The sequence below is a fragment of the Mus caroli genome, chromosome 10, assembly GCF_900094665.2.
Source record: "Mus caroli chromosome 10, CAROLI_EIJ_v1.1, whole genome shotgun sequence".
Classification (NCBI taxonomy): domain Eukaryota; kingdom Metazoa; phylum Chordata; class Mammalia; order Rodentia; family Muridae; genus Mus; species Mus caroli.
Genome location: NC_034579.1, coordinates 36,545,849 through 36,568,459, shown reverse-complemented (window position 1 = coordinate 36,568,459; position 22,611 = coordinate 36,545,849). Strand labels below are relative to the sequence as shown.

General features: G+C 45.2%; 1 protein-coding gene across 1 annotated transcript; it reads left to right on the top strand.

The window, feature by feature from the left end:
- Positions 1-13,645: 13,645 nt before the first annotated feature.
- On the top strand, positions 13,646-15,960 carry Gpr6 (G protein-coupled receptor 6). Its single transcript, XM_021175102.2, has 2 exons — positions 13,646-13,807; positions 14,331-15,960. The coding sequence occupies exon 2, from the start codon at positions 14,350-14,352 to the stop codon at positions 15,439-15,441; it is 1,092 nt and encodes a 363-aa protein (XP_021030761.1). The 5' UTR covers positions 13,646-13,807; positions 14,331-14,349; the 3' UTR covers positions 15,442-15,960.
- Positions 15,961-22,611: the final 6,651 nt, after the last annotated feature.

Genomic DNA, 22,611 nt, shown 5'->3' with positions numbered 1-22,611 from the left:
GAAAATATAATCAATAGCTTACTCCCTGAACAGTTGTTAAGCCTTTTGAATTAAAATTGAGACAGTCTATGGATTAAGGGTGGGACAATGTGTTCTTTCTACAAAAAGCAAAAACAAGAACTTGGTGTGAAGTGCAGACTTGATGCGATTTGTTGGAAGTGCTAGAGAAGAGACAAGAAGCTGCAGTAAAAGGCTTTGCGCCTAGAAAAACCATCCCATGTGCAAGTCTTAAGTCTTTCATTCTCAATATATCCCTGTGCATTTTGTGGCTTTAAAATATATCTAAATGTGGGTGGGCTGAAGAGATGGCCTGGCAGTTAGAAAGCTTCCTACTGTTCCAGAACTGGTTCCATGCTGGGTCACTCACAGGTACCTGGAACTCCAGATTCAGGGAATCCAACACCCTCTTCTGGCCTCTGCAGGTACCTGCACTCATGTGTTCTCTCTCTCTCTCTCTCTCTCTCTCTCTCTCTCTCTCTCTCTCTCTCTCTCTCTCTCTCTCTCTCTGTATGTGTGTGTGTGTGTCCAAAACAAAAACATATTTGAGTAAACAACTCAAAATAGCATCAGGAAGTTCCTGAAACTGAGCAGATTCCCTACCCTCCCCCAAGAGTGAACAATAAAGACTGCTGAGAGTCACTCTCAGACAAGACAAGCTGCAAAGATGTTCCCGAGACAAGACTGGCTGTCTGGAAGAAGCAGAGAGCCACCCAAATGTCTGGAAGAAGTTCAGATCAACAGAGTCGCTTGAAAAGGTCATCCTTGAACCTGATGACTTGCCTGCAGGCTGGAACCTGTGTGTTCCAGTTTCCCAGATGTTGTGAGCTGTCACCTGTCCTGGAGTAGGCTTTAGTGATTTTGCTGGCTTTGAGTCATTTTTGCTTCTCTAAGTCATCCTTCACCCATATTCCTATAAATAACCCCAATAAAACATTGATTCACAAAGTTGGACATTGGTGGTATCGATACTTTGGTCTGTAGTGGGATTCCTATCTGGAGTGAATAGACATGTGTTGTGTCTCATCAGGAAAGAGTCTTGTCATAGCACGCACACACGTGTGTGCATACACACACACACACACATACACACACACACACACAGAGAGAGAGAGAGAGAGAGAGAGAGAGTCAGAGACAGAGACAGAGAGAGACAGAGAGAGAGAGACAGAGAGAGAAATTTAAAATAATAAACCGTGTGTATAAGCTAGGGTTAAATCCAGCTGACAAATGACAGAAACTTAGGACAACTTCAACAAAACAGAAGAGAAAACAGAACACATATATAGATAGATATAGATATAAACATATGTATATATGTGTGTATATATGTGTACATGTATATACATGTGTGCGCATATGTACACATATATACATATGTATACGTGGTGTGTATGTGTGTGTTTATGTATGTATCTTGTCCAGGACAGGAATGGTGACTCCACAATCATTACAAACACAGGCTTTCTCACTTTGTTTCTTCAATGTCTTCAGCATATGACTTTCACATCAGAATCTACATGACTGCTTTCATTTTGGATGTCATGCTGACAGTCAACCAGCAAAAGAGTAAGGGGAAAAGAAGGACATTCTCCTCTCTGTCAAAGTCTTTCTGGAAGGTAAGATACAGTGTGTGCTTGTACCTTGTTGCAGAATTACATGATCACACCTAGCTGCAAGGGAGGCCTAGAATAGAATTGACTGCATGTGAGGTCTCTCACAGATAAAGCTCTGACTATGGGGTAAATAGAGGATCCCTCACATGTAAAGCTCTCTTACTGTGAGGTAAATAGAGGATGGACAGAGTTAATAGCTATTAGTTTCTACACATATTTTTTAAAAATATGAAAAGGCTCACCAACCATGGGTAACTACTGTATTCCATATGTGGTATATGTAAGTGTGTATATAATTTCCTTTATAGAACTGCATCTGCATGATGCACTGTTATGGTCTCATTCCGTGTGTGTCTTTTCAGGAGTACATGCAGATACTTTTCTGTAGATAGTTTATTTAAAACCACAAAGTGAAATATAGTTTTGTTCTACCTAACAAAACAAACATTTTGCACAGTTTTCTCAAATTAAAAAAAAAAAAGTCTTGCTTGCTGCATCACTCAGTGTAGGAAACAGGGAACAAAAGGCTAAACGTTGAGTACTTCCAAGAGGAGAGGATCCCTGGCCTCTGATAGCTGAGGGTGTGCGACACTCCCGAACTTGTAGGTATGAGGAGTCACACTAACTTATCTCTGTATACTGCAGAGAGAAGTGTTTGGAAAGGCAGCGAGGCTCAGGTTCATGTTGTCTTGTTGTCTTGTTCCTTACCTCTAGGCCAACCCTCAAGTGCTGCTTGCTAGAGCCTGGAGCTCATGATATTCTGGGAAAATGATTCGATGGATTTTTGGGGCTTTATTCTTTAGGATATTTTAGGCTTTATTCCCTGGAAACTTCACCTAGCATTTAGACTCCTTCAGGGAAGATCAAGGGATTACATTCAGATCAGTATCAAGCCCAGGGACTTATCTCAGCGGCAAGTCAGAATATCAGCTTCCCCTCCTCTCCTTTAACAGACTGGCTTCATCTGTCACAGAAAAGCATCTTACGTCTTGCTACTCCTAATGTCTCCTAAAGCATGGATTCAAATTAGCTAGCTCTCTGCTCAGAATCCCCCAGTGGTCCCTGTTCTCTCATGTACCAACTCCCAAGCACTCTCCCAGACTTGGCATTCCTGCCACAATGGTCTCAATCCTCCCCAGACTATACATTACACTGAAGCCAACAGTAGCCCAGTTCCTGTTTCAGAATCAAGGTCGTTGAAGAAACAAGGCTGCACCAGTGCGGTATGCGCCTGTAATCCCAGCACTCGAGGGGAGCAGAGGCAGGAGGGGATTTCAGTGGGGAATACTTGTTTGATGGGTTACACGTCGTTGAGTTCATCTTCAGAACTCTGAAAAAGAGTTAGACTTTGAGAACCAAATGAGTTCCACTTAGTAACATTATTTAACTCTTTTGAGCCTTAACTTCCTTATACATTATATGAGAATGATAACAGCCCTAGGGGGCAGATGTGACTAAATTGGGACCATGCACATCTGGTTTATGGCAGGGGATTCAGAAAGAATACTTTTCCTCTCCCCACCCTTTCTTCAATAATCATTTTTCTCTGTGTAGGCTGTCAATGTACAAAGTTGTGTCCCACCTTGATGCCATATTTGGTGATGTCTGCACCTTGTTCCTGCTCATCTGGGTTGCTCCACTGTCAGAGCCTATTGGAGGCCCTTGCTATTGATGTCTTGGGGAGTTTGGTCTCAGCACTTTAAAGGTTGCAACTTCTGGGCTATGCCCAAAGTCTGTGCCATCTTTAAATGCCACCATCCTTGAGAAAATTGCACCAGCCTCAGCCAGAGAGTCTGCCAGGCTAGTGATGACTTCATCTGCTCTGGGTCCAGGCCTTCTTGGGACATTTGACCTCCTCATATCTCAGTCCCTTTTCCTCTTAGAAATGACTGCATGTGCATTTCTGAGGCTAGAAGATCCAATGTACAATAGCTTCAAATCTCTCTCTCTCTCCTTCTCTCTCTCTCTCTCTCTCTCTCTCTCTCTCTCTCTCTCTTTCCTCTCTCTCTCTCTCTTTCCTCTCTCTCTCTCTCTCTCCTCTCTCTCTCCCCCCTCTCTCTCACACACATCTCTCTCTCTCTCATACACACACACACATACACACACACACATATATATATACTCACATATGCATATACATCATATGCATATACACATACACATATACATCATATACGTACACATGTAATTATACATATGAAAGTAGAAAAGGGGACTATATGGGAAGAGCCAGGTTCTAAAGTGACAGGAGGTACAAGAGAAAGTAATGGGGAAGAGAGACATGTATTACTGGTTTTTTCTCTGTATGTAGAACCTGGAATTAAACACACACAGGTACAAATACTACTTTAGAGGGGGAACATGATCAGTGGGAAAGGGAAGAGGGGAGGAGAGGGTATTCGAGAGTGACTATGAGGTAAATATGATGAAATAATGAAATCTATTATTTTGTATGCTAACAAAACACAGTTAAAATAATGTTACAAAAATGCAGTTTAGGCTGGGAGGATGGCTCAGTGGCAAAGTGCCTGCGTGTGAGCATGAAGAATTTAACCCAGTTAAAGCCAGATGTGGAAGAACACGTCTGCACGTCTGCATCCCAGGGCTCCTGCCATCCCAGGGCTCCTGTGCTGAGATAGGAGGACCATCTCTGGAAACTTGCAAGCCAGCTCACTTAGTGTGTGCCCTGGGAGACAGCAAGAGACTGCAGCTCAGGGTGCAAATCAATGCCTGAGGTTGTCCTCTGAACTCCGCACGTGTGCTATGGTGCACACATGCCTACACTCACACGCATGAACACGCATGTACACAGTATCTGTTGAAATACAACTCACCTGGATAGTGAAGCTAAAACGTAAACAGGAAACATTGCCCTTCATTCACACATACGAAGGATTTATTCCCACAGCAGATTTCTTTAGCTCCATAAAAACATGGAAGCCTAACAAAGGGAAGAGAAGGACAGATCGCTTAAGTAAGAGGAAGCACAAATTGTTTTGCAAATAAAGCCCAGTGTTATTGGTGATCAAATAAATATAATTTTAGTCTTTAAGAAGGTACCACTTAAGCCCACTGGATTAACATAATTCTTAATATAATAAAGCCCAGAGCTACAGCTGAGAAACTGCTACAATCACTGTCTTGTTGACACCATAAATCGTTACCCGCGTTTTGAAAAGCAATTTAGAAGCTCATCTCAAGAGCCAGGAAAACACTTCTGTCCTTTGGTTGACAATATTCATGATAAGATACTCATACAAAAAAAATTACGTGATGACAGTAATCTTTGTACAGTTATCCATAATAGCAATATGTTAATAGTCTAAATGTCTTAGCATTGGAGAACTGGGGAGTTAAGTGTTGCCTCCTGTAATATTGTTGTTGAGACCAGGCTGCACCCCAGCCCAGAGTTGCTCCCTAGTGTATATAGAACAGTGACTTTCAATCTGTGTCTTGCACTGGGTGACCCCATTGGAGTGCAAGCTCAGAGGCAGGATAGCTGCATCTCATGCTGCACAGACACCAAAGCTGCCCAGCACCTCAAGGCACAGATTGAAAATACTCCCCAAGCCAGAAAGATGCTGTCTATTAACTATCACAGAGAAGGACTAAGAGTATGTGAGTGCATTAAAAACATGCTAAAAGAGCCACCAGACCAAGGAGGGACATTACACCATCACCTGTACCCTATGAAGATGAAGACACATAAGACTGTGATGGCAGTGCCCACTGATGTGCCATCTGACCCCTTGCTGTGAGCATCAAAGGATTAAAGGGCAGAGGACTGGACTCTCTTTGAGGCTTTCGCTTAGACCAGTGCTCATTGTTAATACAGGGTACTAAAATTCTCGTCTGTTCCTCTGTCCAGCTGTTCATCCATCTGGTCCTGGTCCTGCACCCCAGATCTACAACCTCCATGGTACCTTGACTCTGATCCTGATTTAACTCTGAAGCCTGACTCAGATGGAGAACCTGTAACTCAGCCTCCGTCCAACCTGGCTCCTTCATCTCTCCTCTACCCACTGTAATGACTCTCTGCATCTGTATCAGCTCTCTGCCTCTCCCTCCAGCAATGCTATTTTGAACGCCTTGAGCTTTATGTGTCCTTAACCTATTCATTGGCATCTTTAACCTATATATACCCATATACATACATGCAATGTGAAGCAATCTGTGTCTGACAATGGCCCACTATCAAGGAAATTTGAGAATACTTTGGACAATTGCAGACACTAAAATGTAAATGTAATGTATTGTCAATAAATCCTGACAATGTAGAAAGATATAAAACATGTTTGTTCATGCTGGTGACCCAAAAAGTGGTGATTTTATAACCATCAAACAATGGTTAAAACTTGCCACCTCTCCATCACCTGGTATTCTCATCCCTAGCTACACAAAGACAAGATGACAGTTCCTTGATTTCTGGCCTCTATGTCCCCTTACCAGGGTGCACTCTCCAGCTGTGGTTCAGACCTTCTGCCTTTGCCCTCTACCATCTTCTTCCCATGCCACACTCTTTGAAATCCACAGCATCCCTTTTGTTTACCATGGCTATTCTTGTCTCTTTCATGTTAAGGGAAATTCCACCCTCAAGCTCATCTCTCCAGGAATTATTAGGTAGCCTGTCGCCCTTTCGCTTCTAGCCAACCTCCCCTTGCAAGTGCCTGCAGCGCCCTATCTTACTCTTCATTCACGTACCACCCAAGTAGCATGACTGCCCATTGGTCACCTTCGGTGACGGCAGCAGTAACTACCTTTTCTCTCTTGACTTTCCCTCATCGTATGACTGGATCTGCCCCCTCCCTTTCCCTTCACCTTACTTTTTCCTTTGTCGGGGCTCCTCTGTTGCTCCCTCTTTTCACTTGCAGTGACTTTGTTTCAAGAGACTCTCATGAGTTCTCTCTTTAACTAGAGTCAGACAAATGGAGTCCAAACTCTAGATTTCTTGTTTCTTGGCCATATGATATGGTTATCTGGCCTCTTGGGCCTTTGTTTGCTAGAAAATGAAAGCTAATAATAGAACCTTCCTCACGTGGTACCTAATATTTGTTACACATTCTATGAATGTCAGCAACAATGTCCTAACTTGCTTTTCTGGTCTAGACTCTGCAGGGCTTTGAGAAACTCCTGTGCTCCACTCAAACTCAGCAAGTATGAATGTATTAACTGTGCTGCCAGTCCCAAAAAATCCTGCCCCATAACGTTGGCGTCATCTTCAGCAAATACTCTTTAGTTGTATCTCCCTTGTCTAGGAAATTCCTAAGATTCCTCCTCAACTGGCAGACTGTGAAAGGCAGAGAAACCCTCCTGTCCCAGAGAAGGAAGGACAGACTGCAGGACAGAAGGAGCTAGGTTCTAGCAGTGTCTCTCATGCAGAAGGACCTGTTGTGAATTTCATGTGAGCAAGAACTAATTCTCTGGTAAATTATGCCAAATTCTCTGGTAAATGGATTAATAACCACCTTTCACGGTAAGTAGAGTTGTTCTTACTACAACTGTCCAAAGTATTTAAAGATCCAACAGCTATCCCAATCCCCATAGACACTTCCCTCCATTAAGGCTTCGTATCCATTTAAAAGAAAAGATCCTAATGGGCTGACCTGATCTTCATTCTTCCTTGTCTTTTAACCAGTATCTATATATTTGTTGATGGAGCCTTTGTGAATTGTTTGAGGAACCCAAGTCTGATTTGATCAATCATTTCTCCTTAAGATCTATCACTAGCCCCTCCCCATTACCTTTGAGAGAAAATCACCTCTTCCCTGACACAAGGCTCTGCCCTCATTGCCCCATCTTCCCTGACACAAGGCTCTGTCTGCCCTCATTGCCCCCTCTTCCCTGACGCAAGGTTGTACTGGCTCCTCCACTGTAATTGCCAACCATAGTTAGTGGCTGCAACCCCAGGGATGCTAGATTCCCTAGACTTTCACACTATGAAGACATAGTTATCCCTGCTTGGATTTTTTTCTGTTCCATCTTTATTTGGGGACTAGTACTCATCCTTCATACTTCAGCTTGAACATCACCTCATCTGAGGAGCCTCTGATTCATCCAGGCTGGTCAAGACTACTGGATGTTGCTATAATTCTCGAGATCACATCTTTGATAGCATGCAAGATGCTCTTCTCTGGAGTCTATTGACTTATCTATTTATCTATTTAAGCATCTTCATTTCTAGTACAATGTCTTATATACAGTTTGAGTTCAACAAATGTCTCTTGAACAGATAAATAAAAGAAACCATGATTATAACAAAACATAAAAATGTTAACAATGCACAGTTTATTACTAATGCATTTATTAAACTACACAATATATATCATATATGCACATATTACACATATATATTACACTATGTGCTTTATGGTACATGTGATACCTATATATAATATATATATATATATATATGTATGGGTAGTCCTGGAAGTAGCCATTTGATAGGTTTATTTAGCACCCATCCTGTGCCATATCACAGTAATAGGAAGATTAATCAACACTGTCGAATTACCCCAAGAGTCTGATAACCTGACTAGCAATCTTATTTGGCTGATGAAAATATTGACAGGTTAATTACTTTCAAAATTTGTCTTCATGGTAACAATGTATCTTAAAAGCAACCCATGAAACATAAAATGTTTATCTATAATGCTACCAGTAGTTATAGTGGGGCTGGAAATTTTCACCCCTGTCATTTTGGATCCATTACTCAAGAGGTAACCCCCCCTCCCGCAAGCTTTTATGTATGCACAGGTTTGCACACAATGATGGATGTTAGCCTGAAAGGGTCAGTAACTAGTTACAAGTCTATCTAATTGCTCAGTGGTGAGCAACCCACATCTACCTTAGCTGTGCCGTGTGTCCTAACAGCAGCCTGTCTTTCTCATGAAGCAGAGGCCCTAGAGGACCCTGGAATGGGAAGGGAATCCTCTGTATTTTATTTTTATGGTTCAATTCCAGCCAGTGGTGCTTCCCTACCCTCCGAAGGAAAGTTAAAGGGACCTAGACTGAAGACTATGAGGGGGTCAGCACCACCCCTGGCACACAGGGAATCCCTATTCTAGAGGGCAGAGCCAACCATAATAGGTTTGCTCCTTGCATGGCTTACCAGGTGGATCTGCTCAGGTCCCAGACAAAAAGAAAGAAGCAGATTAGCGTCCAGAGGACACAAGGGCCTCCCTCCCTCAAGGGGAAAATGAGAAATACCCGCTCTTCTCCCCATTGACAAGTCCTGGCCCTGAAGGAGCCCTTAGTAAATACCATCTCCAAAGGAAAGGAACCCAGTCTAGACGAAGGCTCCTTGCCTGTGCCCCAGGTGCACTGGAACAACTCCTTCTACCCCACTGAACCCGAGCTGCTCCAGGAGCAAAGATAACAGCCTCTAATTCCATGTGATTGTTTCAGAGAATAAAACGAGACAATGAGTATGAACCCACAAGTGTCAAAGCACTTTCAATATGTAGGGCACAGGGTAGACTGCGTCTGCATTTCTTTGCAAATATACCAGTAGAACATCCTCACATACAATATAAGAATCCAACGCATCACCTAAGAAGGAAGGCTATACAGTTTTCTATACAATTCAATATTTTTACTCTCTTTTTAAAAATGTGTGGCCTTAAAGACATTGCTTCTCCTGACTGTTTTTTTCATGAAAAAAAAAAAAAGCACCAACTCCGTTGAACTCAACTCTAAGCTGCTCCACACAGGATTCGGTCCACTGTTGCATTATTCCTAACATCATTGTCCTGAGACCATGAGGTGGTACTGACCTCCAAGGACATCTTCACTGTAGAGCAGAGACTACCCACTTGGCACAAAGAAAACACAGCCTTGACGGGTTTGGACATTCTGAAGGAGTGGGTATCTTGCACTGTGGTCCTCCCTTCTCCCTGGCGGCTGTTGGCTACTACTAGCCCATGAGGAGAGAGGGGCAAGAGTCAGTGGACAGGGTGAATAAAAGGCTGTATAGTTTTGGGGGAAGGGAGTAGGGGTTTCTAAAGTAGGTAAGTATCATTGGCTAGGGCTTAGAGTGCAGAAGAATGCTTCATTTGCACGGGAGAGGCATTCCAGGATTTCTAGGTTCTTACCTGGAGAAAGGAAGTCAAATTTGTAATCTCATCTAGGCTACATGGCATTCCATAGGTAGAGAATGTAGGTGTCGGGCTCCCCAGACAGAGAAGAGGGAGCCCTGCTACGAAAATGGAGTCAGTCCTCCATCTTATGTGGAGCTCAAGAGAGCTGTCCAGACAACAGAGAATGTGGACCTTCAGCAGCAGGGCCCAGCACTGCATTGTGACATACTTTTGATGCCCCAGAATGAGAAGATATTTGGACATGGGTGAAAACTGATAGGATATTTCTCCACTGCCAGTGATATAAGCCAATTTAAGCCAGATTAGCTTATATTAAAGGCAGGTTTATTGGGAAGTGCTCTTGAGCAAGGGCCAAATTTGAACCAAGGACCAAATTGCCATGGGGAAATGGGGTGGCGGGTAGGAGAAGGAAAGAGAAAGAAAAAGAGAGAAAAAGGTTTGCTTGCAAAGAGAGAAGAGAAGAGGAGAGAGAGAGAGACAGAGACAGAGACAGAGACAGAGAGACAGAGAGAGACAGAGAGACAGAGACAGAGAGTCAGAGAGATAGAGAGACACAGAGAGAGAAAGACCAAAATATTTGGATTATATAAGGAGGAGCCTCTGGGGGGGGGGAGGCTGCCCAGACCCTGGGATGGAAATTTCAGGGTTGGGGGACACAGTATACCAGGTAGGGACTGAGAGATGTTGGGAGAATCAGGAGGCCAGGTCTGCTTTGGTAAAATATGCACCTCAGTTCCTTGTCCCCAGATAGAAACCAAACAATAACAGAGAAATAAAGAAGACACTGAAAATAAAATTCACCCGTCTCAACATGCATCCTCAGAGAATCATACTCCAGTCAACATCCTGGGCCTGGACTCAGTAATCTTTTGTGACTTCTGCCTTTTCTAGGAGTTGCCTTTCTCAATAAACAGTCTCAAATATCCCATCCAACAGTTTCTATCTTCCTGACTGTCAGGACAAGGACCAGGAGCCACCAGATAAACCTTAGACTTTCCAGGAAAGAACTGAATTGCTTGCCTCTAAGAACCAGCTCTCTCCCTCTCTTTCTCCCTCTCCCTTACCCCTCTCTCATTTGTGTGTGTGTGTGTCTGTGTGTGTATGACTGCAGATGTCCAGAGGTGAGGCAGATCAGCTACAGTTTTATAAGATTCTAAAGTTTGTCTAAGTGAAGCTCTGATCTTATTAAACCAATTACTTGCAAAGACTTGAGCACTGAGTGGGTACACCTTGGAAGTGGCCAGGAGTGGCCAACGTTTACTACTTCCTGACGAGGCAATTCTTCTAGATTGAGATTGAATCAAGTGTCAGCCTTCAGCATGGTACAGAAAGGAGGGTGAATGTAGAAGACTAAAGATCTGCAGAAAAGCTTTTGTTTAGTGGGAGAAACCAGAAACTACACTCATGGAGTGACTTGTGGCTGGCTTGCTGCCAAAACTCCTTTCTTGCACCTATTATGAACTGTGTGGTGCTGTCTCAGAATTCACTGTACACTTACCTGGAAGGGGAAGCTCATGATTGTCTCCACGAGTATTCTCAGACTTGGCTGTACAGGTTGCAAATAAAATGCCTAGGCATCAAATAAAATGCATAGGCATCACTTCAGATCAAATAAATCAATCCCTGGGCGAGGAGTCCAGAGACGGGGGGCTGGGAGGGAGCAGCTTTCCAGGTAGTTCTGACGCACAGTGAGGGTTGAGAGCCACTGAAATAGGCTGAGATGGGAAAGATGTTAGTGGGGACAAGAGGGCGGGGATGACAGATGAGACAGCATCTCGGACAGAGCAAGCTTGCCCATGCTCACACTGGTGAGTGCTGCACTGTGAAGAAGCAGAGGCTACAGTGGGCCTGTCACTGGATTGCTTATAATAATGCAATACAGTTGTGTGGAGTGGGGAGCAGGGACTGTTTCTGATGCTTTTGCCTGCTTTTGGGTCCCTTGTCCTCGTGCTTGGTTGCCTTGCCCAGCCTTAATATGAGAGGAGGTGCCTAATCTTAGTGAAACTTGATGTGCCACGTTTGGTTGATATCCCTGGGAGGTCTGCCCTTTTCTGAAGAGAAACAGGGGAGTGGATGGGGAGGGAGGAGGTGGAAGGGAGAGGGAGGAGGTGAGGGACAGAGGGGTAAGGTTAGCTCAGATCCATTCTCTGTAGGCTGGCTGTGAAACTGTAACAGACTTGAACCTCTCCTGCCAGGCATGTGCATCTTTTGGCGTTGCAACAGTGTTATCATTTATGATGTTCATGCTTAAGAACCACGTGATCAAGCTCCAAGGGGGAAAATCACACACACACACACACACACACACACACACACTCATAATAAGATGTTGTGTTGGCCTGCATTTTTAGCTGTCTTGGCCATGTGTGAGGATTTGTGCCTATACCCTACAGAATCATTTGCAAACTTTGCAGTCCTCGTGCTAAGGCAGCGGTTTGACAGTTCAGTTGACAGCTCTGAAGCAAAGTTCTCGGCTCTGACTTGGCAGTCTTCCACTGAAACTCAGAAACGTGAAGCTTCACTGAGTTTTACGTTCATGACAATGGTGGAATGTGTTAAGTCTCGAAACCCCCCAAATGGAGGGTAAATTCATGCATAGCCCAGCATTAGCTATTGCCATGAAGAACTGAGCATTCTTAGGCATGAGCCATCTCCCAGGTAAGTTCAGGTGCACTGAGGCAGGAGCAGGGGTGGTTTGGGAGGTCCTGTCTATAAAGTAGCCAACACAGCATCCCCATGCTCCCCCAGACTATGGGCCTGCTGAGTCTCTCTCTCTCTCTCTCTTCCCCCATCTCCTCATCTCCTTCTTTACATCCCTAGAGCTATATGCACTGGCTGGGAGGAGGCAAGAAGCACCTACAATGTGCGTTGCTTTTTTTCCACTTTGTCTAAACCATGTAATGTGTGAAGGCCACAGCAGTGGCCCCAGTCCAGCATTGTAATAGCAGTGTGTATTCATTTCTTTTAGAGCCTCTTACAGAGTCAGCTGGGTTAGCTTTTGGCCCAAGTACAGCTATTGGAGATTCTGTCTGGTTACAAAGGAAAGAAACAAATACTTGCATTTTTACTGACAAACCAAAACACCTTTGAACCAAAAGGGTGATTTATCTGGGCTGAAAATAAAACCCGTGCCTACTGAAGTCTTGTGCAGCTGACTTATCACTATTTTGGTCCTATAATTTGTTTTATAAGGTAGTAATTAGCAGGGCAAAGTCTGTTGCCAGGAAAGTAAATCACATTTTGCTGTTTTCTTCTTTTCTAACAAGACACAGACCTTGTCTTCAGTTAAAGAGCAGTTGCAAGGGCAGAGATCAGATCGTGGTGGAACCTGCAGGGGAGGGCTCAGAAAGATAACGGGGACGGGGCGGGGAGGATTCCTCGGGTAAATCTCTGGAAAAAGAAACGGTTTCCAGTCTTGTCCTTTTATCTTGTCTTTTCTCTCGGCTCTGTGTTTCTTCCCTGGCTATAGCCAAGTGGCACAAATGCTATAAACACTCTTACAAAGAGAACTTTTCTCTCTCTCTCCTTTACAGATGCCCCAACCGCCCCTTCTCCGTGGCTTCTTCGTTTCAGTGGTCCTTGGCTCTGGCCTTTGCTATGTGGCTTATTGTCACTCACCCCTCGCCTTCCTTTTCCAGCTCACCCTCTTTCGCCCGGCCTCAGGCTCTCTTCAATCTTTTCTCTCTCTCTCCTCTCAGCCCCATCCCATTCCTGGAGGTATCTGGACTGGTAGAGACTCTGGCTTCTCCTTCCTTCTGGATCTCTCTGAAATGTTTCTGTGAGGGGTGGGGAGACGTCAAGAAGGATTGGTCTGGCGGGTGTGGCTAGTAATGCACTGAAACCAGAACCCAGAGCCTGACGTCACCGGGCCCCGCCTGTCAATCTCGGGCAGGCGCGCACCTCGCAGCTTGCAGCCTGCCATCTCTGCCACTGCCTCTCACTCGCAGCGAAGGTGGCTCAGCGACAGGAGACCAATACTTTCCTCTTTGACGCGGGACAGCCTCCTGCAGGCAGCTGCTCGGACCGCGCAGGGAGGATAGCCAGGCACACAGCCGCGGAGCGCATGACCAGAGACTCCCGGGATCCCTGACTCCCTAGGTGAGCAGCGGGCTCCTAAGGGTACTTTGAGCTTCTGGGGAAGGCGAGGGGGTAAAAGGCAGTCCCGGAGTGAGTCCGTCCAGGAGTCAAAGAATTGGAGCAAAGCTTGACCACTGCACCTTAGCAGATTTCCCCCTTAGCCTTTCAATCCCCAGTTCCAGACCTGGGGTCTCTGGCTCTCAAACTTCTCTTTCAGGACCGCGGACAGCGGCTTTGCCCAGCTCAGGCTTGCAAAGAGATGACTCTCTAGGTTGATTTGTTTTAGGATGTTCATGCATGCTAGTGCGTAGTGGAATCTATCTATGCACCTCTGCCAAAGCTCAGAAACCCCGTGTATTCCGTTCATTCATCCACTCAACAGGTGCTTATTTATTGGGGTTCTCACTTTTTCCCCACTTCCCCCACTGCGCTCCGTGCGTGTTCCTTAGGTGAGATACGCAATTTAAGTGAAGCAGTTAGAGCGGGGAAAGTTCATCGTTAGCTTGGACAGTGCACCTGACAATCTGCGGTCCCTTTTGTGCAGGGAGCAACATCTAGCGGCGATGAACGCTAGCGCCGCCGCGCTCAACGAGTCCCAAGTGGTGGCAGTAGCGGCCGAGGGAGCGGCAGCTGCGGCTACAGCAGCAGGGGCACCGGACACCGGCGAATGGGGACCCCCAGCAGCATCCGCAGCGCTGGGAGGCGGCGGCGGACCTAACGGGTCACTGGAGCTGTCTTCTCAGCTGCCAGCAGGGCCCTCGGGACTACTGCTTTCGGCAGTGAATCCCTGGGACGTGCTGCTGTGCGTGTCGGGGACTGTGATCGCAGGCGAAAATGCGCTGGTGGTGGCGCTCATCGCGTCCACTCCCGCGCTGCGCACGCCCATGTTTGTGCTCGTGGGTAGTCTGGCCACTGCTGACCTGTTGGCGGGCTGTGGCCTCATCTTACACTTCGTGTTCCAGTACGTGGTGCCCTCAGAGACTGTGAGCCTGCTCATGGTGGGCTTCCTGGTGGCGTCCTTTGCCGCCTCAGTCAGCAGCCTGCTTGCTATCACAGTGGACCGTTACCTGTCTTTGTACAACGCGCTCACCTACTACTCGCGCCGGACCCTGTTGGGCGTGCACCTCTTGCTAGCAGCCACCTGGACAGTGTCCCTCGGGTTGGGGTTGCTGCCTGTTCTAGGCTGGAACTGCTTGGCCGACCGCACGTCCTGCAGCGTGGTGCGCCCCCTGACACGCAGCCATGTGGCGTTGCTCTCTACTTCCTTCTTCGTGGTCTTTGGCATCATGCTGCACTTGTACGTGCGCATCTGCCAGGTGGTCTGGCGCCACGCCCACCAGATCGCTTTGCAACAGCATTGCCTAGCACCGCCCCACTTAGCAGCCACCAGAAAGGGAGTGGGGACTTTGGCCGTGGTGCTAGGCACTTTTGGGGCCAGCTGGCTGCCCTTCGCCATCTATTGTGTGGTGGGTAGCCAAGAGGACCCGGCCATCTACACTTATGCCACCCTGCTGCCTGCCACCTATAACTCCATGATCAATCCCATCATCTATGCCTTCCGCAACCAGGAGATCCAGCGTGCCTTGTGGCTCCTGTTCTGTGGCTGTTTCCAATCCAAAGTGCCCTTCCGCTCCAGGTCTCCCAGTGAAGTCTGAAGGGCTCCTCCGTGTTCCCACACAAACACCACGAACCCAACATGCCAGCCTTTGGTGAGCGTCAAGGTGCCTGCTGATGAACTCTTGAGGTCTCAGCGGTGCAAATCTGACTCTTCTGGAGCAAAGGGACTGAACGTGAACGCAACGAACTGACTCAGACAAAGAGGCTTGTTGGCATTTTACATATACAGTGTATACATGTGTACATATATATACAAATCTTTGTATCTTCTGGAGGTGTTCATGACCTGGAGCTTCCTGTTCTGTGAAAACCAAACAAAATGTGGTTGTATACTCAATCGTACATCACATTTGTCAAGTGAAGACATTCCAATACTGCTTAATAATAGCACTTTATTTTTAGCTGCTGAAATGCCAAGACAGTGTTGCCATCCCCAAGAGCAGGAGAAAGGGAGTCTAAGATGTATTTTTGTTGTATGTGATAGAGTATTTTGCTGCACATGCGTCAGTAAACTACAACATATTTTGTACACAAATAAACACATTATAAAAATATAATCTTGGCTATGTGGTGGATGGTGGAATTAATTGGAAGCTGAATTGTGAGTGTGTTTGTAAAAAGTCTATTACATATCTATCATCTCCTTCCAGGGATAGCCACATGAAATACCAGATCCGGATCATGGGGTAGGGTAGAGTCACGGAGGGAGTAGCATTCACATATGGCATTCCCAGAACGTGAAAAGTCTGGTTGTTACTGTGCAAGCTAATGTGCTCCCTTGGAGACCAGGTTGGGAGGACATGCTTCAGAGGTCAAAACAATTCAAGTCACATAGGTACAGCTGTAAACTCTGAAGCCACAACTTCCCAGTGAAGCTTTACAAATATGGCAAGGTTATCAACATGGCTTGTTCAGACTGTTGCTAGCCAGGTCTGGTAGCCAGGTATAGTGCCCAATAAAATGAATATAATTCTTCTAAAGTAGGATTCCAGGATCTTCACGAGTTAACTGAAGTGTGTCCCTATGTCCCTTCTACAGAACATCATCTTCCAAACATGCATTAAGATCTTAAACAAGCAAACGTTCCTCTTTATCAATAGGTCATGAGAATCAATGCTAAATGGGGCAGGGCTACTGTGAGCCCCTATGAAGAAATATGTCCACAAACACATACATTACTCTTTGGGAGGTTAGGGAAATATACACATGTGCATTTGTGCATGGATTTCATATTTATTGGGTGCTTATTGTATGTTGGGTACAATTCTGAGCCTGGGGATATGGAAATAAAATTAAAAACAAGAAAAAAATCCCTCCATATTCATGGCATTATATTCTAGTGGCACAACTCGCCTGAAAGTACCTAGTTTTATTTTGGGATAAATGCCAAGGAAAAAGATAAGGGGGGGGGGGGAGACAGCGGNGNGTGCTCCAGTGGTGGTGGTGGTGGGGGTAATGGGGGAGTTGCTGGGGGAGGTAGCATTTAGGAGGTAACCGAAATGGAATGTGGTGTGAGAGGTGTTAGAATGTAAGGGGACAGCTTTCTGGGCAGAGGGAGCAGCAAATGCAGAGGTTTCAGGCCAGGATGTAACTGTCAAGTTCAAAGAGACCCAAGGTGAACAGCTGTATGAACTGAGCAGGGGTGGGGGAGGTCCAAGGGCAGCATGGGCAGGGCTGAGAGGTTGCATCTTCTCCTTTAAACGTTTTGGAGGACCCCGGTTTTCACTGAGTGGTAAGACAGCGATGCAATGCCACTTGTATTTTTTAAAGAATTACTCAGAGTGGGGATGAGGGCAGAGAAATGGGGAGAGAGGAGGGGTCCCAAATACAAACCTGATATTTGGTAAATTAACCAAAAACAAACAAACAAAACACAAAACAAAACAAAACAAAACAAAAAAACAACAAAAGAACAACCTAAAAATTCCTTTGGTTGTTCCACTGAAAATTAAGTCAGGTGGTGCTTTAAGTGCACCCACTGACAAGGGAATAGTTCTTGTCTATCAAAAGATCCTACAAGAAACAACCACTATAGCAAAGAATAAACACCGTTACCACCATCACCACCACCACCACCAACAACAACAACAACAAAGTTTTAAAACAAAAAGAGTATTCACAGCCAGGAGTGATGACACAGCTTTAGTCTCAGCACTTGGGAAGCAGAGGCAGGCAGATTTCTGAGTTTGAGACCAACCTGGTCTACAGAGTGAGAGCTCCAGGGTGGCCAGAGTTACACAGAGAAACCTTGTCTCAAAAAAAGAAAAAAGAAAAGAAAAGGAAGAAGGAAGGAAGGAAGAAAAAAGAGAGAAGTAAGGAAGGAAAGAAAGAGGGAAAGAAAGGAAGGAAAGAAAAGAAATTGTCTCTAGAGTTAGACTAGAGACAGCAGATGGACGCCCATGGCTGTACTCCCCTGAGAAATGATGGTGGCTTTAGGCACAGAAGCAATGGTAAAAATGGTGAATCATGGTTCTGGAAATATAGTGAGGTATAGATGAGGCATGAGAGAAAACTTTACATTGAGCCAGAGTGCAAATGGGCGCCATTGATATCAAAGAAACAATCAGGAGGGGAGCCATGCTACATATAATGATTGTCCGTCAACTTGACCAGACATTCAGTTATGCAGATAACTGGTCAAACATTCTGAGTAATGTTTTACTGAAGAGGATTTGGGGTGAGACTAACATCTAGATGAGTAGACAGTGAATGAAGCTGACACTCTCATGTATGCAGACACCTCAGTCAGTCACTGCATGGCCTGTCTTCTGACTCCATTGCCAACACTGGGGCTTTCTGGCTCTCCTGCAGATGGCCTTGAAACAGAAACCACGCTGGGTTCCTCAGGTCCCCAGTGCAATAACCTGCTCTGCACATTCTGGGTGTGCTAGTTCCCAGTCACACAGGTCCCTTCCCTATAATAAATTCCTCACACTTGTGTGCCCATCTGTTCTCATATCTCATGCCCAGTGTGTCAATAAAGCCTACTGACTTCCCTTCTTATGGTGCACACATCTTGTTGGTTCTTTAGTCCGTGTCCTTGGAAAACCCCAATCCAGGAAGGGCAGGAGCTTTAAAATTATTTCTGGACTCCCAAATAGAGAGCACATGTGGACAATTTGTCTATTTCATAAACACTCCTATAGCACTTTCTATAAATCAGTCATTGATCTAAACACGTGACAAATATCTAAATTAATCACTGCACCAATTCTGGATTGATGAACTCCCAGCAAGAAACAAATAGCACGGCCTAAGCAAGGAATGAAGTGGGATTTAACCAAGGGTCTCTTTCTAAAGGTGAAAATGGTCAAATAAATCCAACAAAGGTTCCAAAGCTCCCAACCCCCACCCACAGCTCACTAAAGAGCTGCCAAGGGAATGGAAAGAAAGCAGATTCTAGATCCAAGAGAAATTGCTGTAGAGTAGGGGCCTCTGTCATGTGACCCTTAGAAAAAGAGGCAGACCCTATCAACCCAGAGTCAAATATGGAGAGAGCTGGGACAGTTAATTTCTGGGTCACCATCTCTTGGCTCCAATGCTACCTCTTGACAATGACTTTTATTAATTAAACTCTACCAGAACACAGCAAGACAACCAGCTCTGATGTAAGGCACAAAGTCCGTTTTCCTGGAGTAGTTGAGGTGGAATGAAACAGATCTGCAAATGAGAACAGAACAGTTATCACCATCACTGTGAGATAGGTACTGGGTTTATGCCCACTTTACAGATGAGGAAATGGAGGTACAGAAAGGTTACCTATACATGTCAGTAGTTTGGGAGCTGACAAAAATATGGAACTTACCAACTTAATGATGGTATTTAAAGCTATAAGTCTGGATAGGGCCGTCTTGGGAGTATCTGTTGTGCGAGTTTCCCAGGGGAGATGAGAACAAATGTTTACTCCATCCAGTTAGGACACTAATGACAGACCCTAAGAAATGATTCCATTAAAGTCTAACTAAGAAAAACAATAGTTTATTGGCGTACTCATGGGAGTGTGGGTGAGGGGTTACTTACAGGCCCATCAGCATAGGTTACAACTCACAAAAGCTGTTACTTAACCTGCATGTAGATTGACAGGCCAGGAATGTCTCCTTGTCTTAGTAGCCTTTTCTACTTATATAACCTCAGAGATAGAGGGACCTTATGAACCTTGAAAGTTTCAGGAACTTCCTGAGACTTGGGAGTTGTTTGCTGGCTGAGTCTTAAGGACCCACCCTCCAAGATGGAAAGTTTCATTGTGGAGGACACCACTATATAAAACTGTTGGACCGAAAAGAGGGCCAAGGACCAAAGTGTTCATAAACCAAAAGACAGGGAGGGTCACACAAAGGGAGGAGAGAGAGGTAAGAAGAAACAGAGTCCCCCGAGAAAGAAGGAAACCATGCGCCAGGAAGGGGTTGTTAGCAAATGAGTAAAATGTGGTCTTAAGAAATGATTTGAGGGCTGGTGAGATGGCTCAGTGGGTAAGAGCACCCGACTGCTCTTCCGAAGGTCCAGAGTTCAAATCCCAGCAACCACATGGTGGCTCACAACCATCCGTAACGAGATCTGGCGCCCTCTTCTGGAGTGTCTGAAGATAGCTACAGTGTTCTTACATATAAAAAAAAAAATTTTAAAAAAAAAAAAAAAAAAAGAAATGATTTGAAATTTTATTATGGGCTGGTGATGAACTACTCACTCCTCAGGACAGGCAGAGGAGAAGGAGTCTGTCTGTAGAAGGCCCAGGAGAAAATTCACTAGTGATCCAGCCTCGAGCAGCTCCCAGCAGCAGGGTGACCTTTTCAATACTGGAACACCCTGTGCTTTATGCATGTAGACTTTCACGATGCCCATAAACTTAGATATGGGAAGATTAGCGTTATTGCTCATTCATCACGTTAAAATTTTCTAAAGCTCTAACCTTTGTGGACTCTCCAGTGTTGTCACTCATAGTTTGAAGTCCCTCTACCCCTTCACAACTAGAATGTGTTGGAGTGTGCTGAAACACAAGAACTGGCTGTCAGCATCCCCTAAATGTGAGGGGAGAAAATAATCTAACTTTATAAACGGAACAAAGGCATTAATAGTATGATAAATTTTATAACCATAAAGAATGTTTTTCTGTAATAAGCACATAGAGACACTTCTATGTGAGAATTTACTATGGGCGATGAATCTGACTTCAGTCTACTTAAATATCAGTTAATATTTAATGTCCAACCCAGGCCTGATCCAGGTTTAGAGGAACTAAAAACAGGAAGATGCTAGGCAATCAGTTTGCTAATGATACTGACTTACATGGTGGCTCAGTCTATGTAAGGTCAATAGGTTTGACATTAGCCAACCTATGATGTAACCGTATAAAACTGTGGGCAGATCTCAAAACATTTCCACACAGAAATGTCACATATTCATTTGACCTATCAAAAACTAATTAAGAATCTCCTGTTACAAGGCCCTACTAGTTGTAGAAGCATAGGATCTTTGAGAAACACGAGCCTCATTCAAACATGCAGGTACTTCTCCACTTTATTATGTAATGCGTGTCCTACAGTCGGCCACTGAGTTTTACCCACCACAAACCCCATTATCTAGATCTTACTTGCAATGTTAATGGCAGGGTCATCTTTGTGATTGTGAGAGTCACCAACTTTAGAAATTATGTTTACCTTTCTGCTTCTTTCCTGATTCGTGCGCCATCAAATGCCATCATCTCTAACTTCAAACACACAGAGAACCTAGCCGGTGACATTTCTGGACTGGCACCATTGCCTCTTGTCTGGATTACTTCAGGAGCTTCCTATCAGGGCTCCTGCTACAGCTCTTGTATCTTACAAGTCCCTGACAACCAACAGTAGCTTCCTTGGCTGCTCTTCAGAGAGAAGCCAGTGATTCTGGGGGATAGTCTGTCTCTAAGGGGCAAACTTGGGGTGGAGCCCATGGGCCCTGGAAGCAAGGGCTTTCTTAGCCATCTGGTGCCTAGCCTTGAAGTGAGGACATAGATTTCACCCTCTTCCCCAAAGGAAGGCTTGGAACAAGCAGGATTCTCTAAGGCTTGAAGTTCAGTGCCAGGCTTCACTTGGCATAACATATCCATTTTCTGTTGCTGATATAGCAAATCACATAAAACTTGTTGATATGCATAAAGTAGCACACATTTTACACTGATGGCAACTGGAAGCCAGAAATCAACTTCCCAGGGTCAGAATGGCAGCAAGCCTTGCTCCCGCCAGCAGCTCCATAGGGAGAATATTTCCTATCAGACTTTCCCAGTGTTCCAGGTTGCACTCCTCGGTTCATGGCTCCTCCCTCAGTGGCCACATTGCCTTCTTCTGCAGTCAGATCTCTGGTGTGTTTGTCTTATGAAGATGCAGTGGTCGCCTGTAAGCCCTGGCTAGGGAGATCCTACCACTGTCTCCATTCCAGGGACTTTAATCACTTCTGTGAAGCCTTTGCCAACTAAGTAACAGAGAGAGTCTTTGAGAGCAGTGCCAGGGTTCTAGCCTGAGGCACAGAAACATGGTAGGCAAAAGAGAAGAGCAACCCAGGAGAGTCACCAAGTATGGAAAGGACTGAGAAAACAAGTGAGCCCAGGGCTGGGGAGTGTTCAGTTAAAAACATGGCAGTGACAGGTGAACAACGGACAGCAAGATAGAGTCTGAGACTGGGTACAGTGAGGAGGAACATGCCATGTTCTACTGCTGAATGTAGTTCTCTCTCTCTCTCTCTCTCTCTCTCTCTCTCTCTCTCTCTCTCTCTCTCTCTNTCTCTCTCTCTCTCTCTCTCTCTCTCTCTCTCTCTCTCTCTCTCTCTCTGTCTCTGTCTCTTTCTCTCTCTCTCTCTCCTCCCCCTGAAAGCCAAGAATTGAATATATTATTCTACCGAGGAGAATATGTAGTTGAAAAAGATAAGAAAGATGCTTGACAGACAAGAATTGATTAGGTAGGAGGGGCTCCAAGGCACAGTGCAGGGAGTCGGTGGGGACTCAGCTCCACTGCTCTGCCAGGAGGCAAGGAGGGAATAATTGGTACTGAGAGATCTAAGTTTATAGGTGGTGGGAGGAAGTTCACAGAGTTCCTACCTGACAATCTCCATTTGCCTAAAGGAGGAGTGCCAGTTAAGAGATGATTATAAGAAGACTCGTGAACCTAAGCTGATGAGTTTTGGAACAAAGCCTGGTACTTGGTGATGCTGCAAACACTTGATCCAAGTTAAAGATCATA

Coding starts and splice junctions, on each gene's coding strand:
- Gpr6 (XM_021175102.2), top strand. CDS start 14,350: ATGAACGCTAGCGCCGCCGCGCTCAACGAGTCCCAAGTGGTGGCAGTA.